This window comes from Alexandromys fortis, unplaced genomic scaffold (assembly GCF_014885135.2).
Source record: "Alexandromys fortis isolate MF-2015 unplaced genomic scaffold, M_Fortis_MF-2015_v1.1 scaffold_104, whole genome shotgun sequence".
Lineage (NCBI taxonomy): Eukaryota > Metazoa > Chordata > Mammalia > Rodentia > Cricetidae > Alexandromys > Alexandromys fortis.
The window spans coordinates 5,672,224-5,678,223 of NW_026068000.1; the positions used below are offsets into that span (position 1 = coordinate 5,672,224).

Here is a 6,000-nt window from a genome sequence, read left to right on the forward strand (position 1 = left end):
CATCTGGAAGGCAGTCTCAGTGAGGAATTGCCCAGATCAAGTTGGCCTGTGGGCGTGTCTGGAGGGTGGCATCCTGATTGTGGTAACTGAGGTGGGAAAACCAAGTCCACAGTGGTCAGCGTCATCCCCTAGGGTCCATCCTGGACTGTATAGGAATGAAGAAAGTGAGCTGAGTTGTAAGTACGCATGCATGCACTCTTTCTCTGCTTGATTGTGGGATGTGACTAGCTGCTTCAAATTCTTGCCTTGACTTCCCCACACTTATGAACTGTAATCTAATGAGAATTAGGAAAAAGTGAAATAACATAAAAGCAACAAAATGACAGAAATTAGTACATACATTTCCATTCTGATTATAAACGGCCTTAATTATCAAACTAAAAGGCATAGACTGGTAAGTGGATTAACAAACAAGATCCAAATCTTTTCCAAGTTATTTTTTATTAAACTTATTTGTGTATGTAGGGAGTGGGGCACATGCACAGGTGAAGGTCAGAAGTCAACCAGTGTCAGTTGAGTCCTTACACCATGTGGTACTAAGGGTCAGACTGGGCCATTGATTTTATTCAAGGTCCAACTGTCTGCTGTCTGCAGGAAACACAGCAGCAAAGACACACACAGAATAAAAGGATGGAAATGATATTCCAAGCAGCCAGTGTGCAGAAGCAAGCAACAGTAGCTGTACTTAGATCCAACAAGGCAATGTCAAACAATAATAGGAAAGAAAAGAAAGTCACCACACATTGGTCATTGGAACACTACATCCGAAAGACATAATCATTATAAGAATATAGGCACCACATGTTGATATATACAATTCATAAAACAAACATTATTAGACATAATAAACGTAACCATAATAATAATGGTTGTGAGCCAAGATGTGAATTCTGGGACCCAAACCCAGGTCCTCTGGAAGAGCATCAAGTGCTCTTAACAGCTGAGCTATCTCTTCAGTCCCTAAGAAGAATTTTTTGAAAAACTAGAACATATCAAAGACAAGTAATGAGATGGAATCGTCAAGTTTCTCACAAAGAAAAGGTAATGATTGAGAATATTGACTGCATATTGGGTGGCAGTGGCATACACTTTTAATCCTAGCACTCAGGAGGCAGAGGCAGGTGAATCTTTGTGAGTTCAAGGCCAGCCTGGCCTACAGAGTGAGTCCCAGGGCAGCCAGAGCCATGCAGAGAGATCCCATATCAACCCCCCCCCCAAAAGAATATTCACTGCTGATTGTACAATATCTACAGAAGAACTAACATAATGATCTTCACTCTACTCTATAAACTAGAAAGGAAAGAAGTTTTTCTGATGTTAGCCATAAAGTTGCTATTACCCAGATACCTAAGGATAACAACTGGCAAAAGAAAACCACAAACCAATGCTCTTGGTAAACATTAATGCAAAAAAAACCAACAGATTCTGCAAAATATTTGCAGATTAAATTCAACAAACTCTGAAAAGATCATGTACCATGATAATTCTAGTTGCATTCCAGGAATGCAAAGATGATTCAACAAATGTAAACTGGGAAAGGAAATACAGCTCGGAACAGAATCAATAACAAACTCACATGACCATCTCAACAGATGCATGAAATCGTTCGACAAAAATTAACATCCTTTCATGATAAAAGGCCCAAGAAACCACATACAGAAGCACTGGGACTCAACATAATAAAGGCTATATATCATTCACTTCTGGGCAACAGCACACTGAAGGGGGAAAACTCAAATCATTTTCTCTAAAATCTGAAACAAGAATGTCCACTGTTTTTGCTTTTATTCAACACAGTACTTAAAATTTAGCTACAACAGTAAGACAAAGAAAGTAATGAATAAATAAGAAATACAAATGAAAGAGGAAGATGTCAAATAATTCCTATTTGCTAAGGTATGATGCTATACTTAGAGGGACATAAAGATTCCACCAAAACCTTCTAGACCTGACAAACAAATTTAGCAAAATAACAGTATTTTAAAAATCAACATACAAAACTCAGTAGCTTTTTATATACACCAAAAATGATTCTGCTGAGAAAGTAACCAGGAAAATAATCTCATTCACAAAGGCCTAAAACAGCCCCAAGAATGAACCCAACCGAAGAGGCAAGAGACCCTTACAGAGAAACTATGCCATACTGAGAAAAGAAACTGAAGAAGAAACTAGAAGATGTATTGTTTGGCATTCAATGCAGTGGCTGCAACTTGAGCAACTGCTGTCTCAACCGGCAATGGAAACTCTGCAGATACCAGTAGCTGGTCTGGGCACTGGCCACAGAGCCAGTCAGGAATTCTATTCCCCCCAAGCACTGGTTCAATCATGGCTGCTAAAGGAATCTTTATCTAGATCTCTACCCTTCTATAGAACTCGGGATTCAAAGATTGACACGAAATACTGCTGGCTCAGAGAAGCTGAATAGCAAGAAGCTAACCTCTTTGTGTTCCTGACTCCTGAAAAAAGGGACCATCCCTCTGCTCAGCCCCCCCTTCCTGACAGCTGCACACCCAAAGGAGTCAGAGCTAGCAGACAACAGAAATAGCTGCGTGTCTGTTGATTTTCACACTGCTCACAGCAGCCAGGGCATGGACTAGCCTACGTGTCCATCAACAGAGTGGACTAAGAAGTGGGGTGAATCTCCACAGCAGAACCAGGGGTTTTTAACCTGTGGGTGGTGAGCCCTCGAATAAACGACCCTTTCACAGGGGTTGCCGAAAACCATCAGAAAACACAGATATTTAGATTATGATTCATAACAGTCATGAAGTAACAATGAAAATAATTTTGTGGTTGGGGTCATAAATAAAATGAGCCAGAAGGAGAAAGGAGATGTCCTGTATCCTTCCTCGTGAGCAGAATCTAAGTTATAAGAAAAGTCAGGAAAATAGTTGAACTATTAGAAAAGGGAGTCGGGGGAGGGGAGAGAAGGGAAGGGAAAAGCCAGTGACCAGTATATGGACGCCACTGGCGGGTGAGAGCATTGAAGCCCATTGTCTTGTAAAATTAATATGCAACAATAAAACACTTTTTGAAGGAAGAGTTACATGGATTTTCCCCAAACATTCCTAATTTGCTGACTCTCTCTGGGATGACAGTGACTGCCAGCAGGAACCTGTGGGACAGTGACTTGATGTTTACAGACTAATAAAGGCAGACCCTCTATTTTATTAAAGTAGGCTTCAACAATGTGTGGAAAGTAAACACTTTTCTAAGAAAACACAAGCCTTGTGAAGGAGAAAGCATTCTGAATGGCAGATGTTTGGAATGTGGGCCTCTCTGTGGCAAGGCCAGAAATTCATTAACTTTAAAAGTTTCATATGCTCATTTATTTAAATGTGGAAACAAATTCTTCTAATGTATTTTAACTTTTTCCAAAAGAAAACTGTCAGTGCTTTTTGAACAGTTTTTTCCTTTGTAGAAAACGACGACCGCAGCATGAAGAGAGAACAATGACTGGCCAAGCTTTACTGGGAGAAAAACCCGGGTGAACTCTGAGTGAGTACAAGCAGCAAGAAGCCTGTCGCACAGCACCGACTTGGTGGGCTGCTCTGTCTCTCACCATTCTGTTTTTTACGTGAAAACATGTTCCTTTGGCCTGTAATGCAGTACTCTAATACGGTGCTTCCCAACGTAAGAATAGTTGAGGACGGTGACCCAGCCCCACTCCCCGCTGCTGCGCATTCTTCAGCAAGCATGTGTCACGACCTCATGCCATTTTGCCATGCTGGCTCCTTAGCCTGTGTTCTAAGTAGACTAGGAAGGAGCATATGAGGAGATACCCTTGAGGTGGCCTGTGAGCTGCTCATGCATCCTGAAATTAGTTCCTGTACCATAAACATTTCATCATTTTTTTTCCACACAGGTTTCCACTATATAGCTCAGGCTGGTCTTGAACTTGTCTTGTAGGCTAGATCAACCTCAGTTTCTCAGTCCTCCTGCCCCAGGCCTCCAGTGCTGGAATTACAGGTATGTACCTCTATGCCTTGCAGCCTGAGTGCTGTTTTGGTTTTCTGTTTGTGTTTAGTACTGGACTAGAACCTGGGGCCTCCTACATGCTATGCAAGCACTCTACCACTGGGCTATATCCTCAGCATGAGCCTTTATCTCTTCAGAAATCTTTCAGATCTACTACCTATAAGACCAACTTGGAGCCATTGAGCAACAAGTACCAAACTAAATGTGTCAGAAGGAACTCCACAATTACATTTGTGCACATGTCTAATTATCCACAATAACAAATAATTAAAGCAAAAGTGACTGGAGAAAATTAAAAGTGTCTTCATCATCATTATCTTCTATTTCCCTATTGGCATATTTACACTATATGGTTAAAAAGTGTTTTATCATTGGCTTATCTTTTCAATTTTTTTTCATGTAGTGAGATACGTACAGTATGTTAGGATGTTCACACATGCATACAATTTATACATAAATTCGCATCTACCACATGGCACGTTCAACTACCTATCATTTATGGTGATTCCAGTCAAGACTCTTCTAACACACTAACCCAGACACTCTAAGCTCCAAAATTACTCCCTCTTCTGGCAATATTTCTCTTCTCAGCAGCCCTTCCAGGAGCAAGGATTTGAACTTAGGACTGGATCCCAGCGTTCACATCCAGCCTAGGGTAAAATGTTGTTTCTTAGCCTCCTCCTTTTTTGTACCTCCAAGTCCAAGATGAGAGAGAGCCTGGTGTGAGAGCCTAGCACAGTACCGGGTGTTGGTAAAGCAGGACCAACCGCATGCACCCTCATCTCCACCAGGTGTTCCCTGCCAGAGTGCCCTGGCTGTTTCTGTCCCCTGAAGGTCTCATTGCCGCCTCCGCCCGCCCCCAGCCTCTGCTTGGCGCATCAGATGAAGCGAATCTTTGCTGACACTGAAGTAGTGCTACAGATACAACCGGAAATGCTACCGAGTTTCCTAGGTATAAGGTTGCAAAACCTAGAAGTCTGACAGACAGCCTCCTCTAAAGCCCAGGGTCAGTGCCGTGCTGGCCCGGCGCCGTCTGGGTGATGGATATTTTGCTATGAAGCCTCGAGCTTCCTCTACAAGCTGGAACCTGACCATACCTTTCACTCACCCTCGCTTTGCCCTCCCCACCTAGGATGGCATGCGACCAGGGTGGAGCTCCACCTGGCTCATATCAAGAGCTTGGCGCCCAGGTCACAGTGTCCCCAGCCAGTCTGGCCTTGGAAGAGTCCGGTCCCCATCACTTGAGGTCATTAGCTCGTGTGAGGAAAAGAAGATCCATCCTTTGGCCCCAGTGACTGGCCCATGTAGAAGAGCTAGTCACAAATTTTGACCCAATTCCCGCTACTCGTGGGGACCATACCTGGATAGTGTGGCCACTGCCCTGTGCGGTTGGACCGCCCACCAATTTGCAATAAAGCTCCGGGCGAGGCCTTGCGACCTCCGGACCCCGCTCTCCGCAGGTAGCAGTGGCCCAGATCCTTGCCGCCTGGGCCAGATTGAAGTAGGGTGGGTGCAGGCTGAGCGCGGCCGCCCGACGGTCCTGAGCCACCATACTGCTGCAGGGCGACATCCCCAGCAGCAGCAATAGCAATAGCACAAGCAGCGGCTGTGAGGATCGCGGTGCCCAGGCTGGAGCCACCGCCATCCCGTGGCGCTGGGTCTCCTGCCTGTACATGGCATGGCACCGTAAAGTAGGCTGCTGCCACTCTCCGCGCTCCTGGGTAGCCCCGGGATGTGGGAGGCGCCCAGGGCCGCGCCCCTCTGACCACGCGCTGAGCCCGCCGCGTAGGCGCGGCTCCGGGATTGCGGAACCTGCTGCTGCTTAAGGCACCGGAGCGATCAGGAACCAGAAAGTGTGGACTCTGTGGGCTGCAAACTTTCTCCCCAACTCATCAAAGTCAGGACACCCAGCAAGGGTGCTCCAACTGTCCTAACATCCAGGTCAGAAATCAAAGCAGTCTTCTTTCCAAATATTCAAGATCTCCAGCTTCTGGGAGGATTGCAGGAAACTACCTCTACCCA

At 44.9% G+C, this 6,000-nt stretch overlaps 1 protein-coding gene across 5 annotated transcripts in view; it reads right to left on the minus strand.

The window, feature by feature from the left end:
• The window catches only part of Lama3 (laminin subunit alpha 3), a 214,416-nt gene extending 208,724 nt beyond the window's left edge, over nt 1-5,692 (minus strand). For all 5 annotated transcript variants that reach the window (XM_050160721.1, XM_050160719.1, XM_050160717.1 and 2 more), the window contains exon 1: nt 5,339-5,692. In XM_050160721.1, coding sequence (XP_050016678.1) covers nt 5,339-5,653 — 315 coding nt within the window. In that variant the 5' untranslated portion in view covers nt 5,654-5,692. The remainder of the gene's footprint in view (nt 1-5,338) is intronic.
• Between the last annotated feature and the right edge of the window lie 308 nt (nt 5,693-6,000).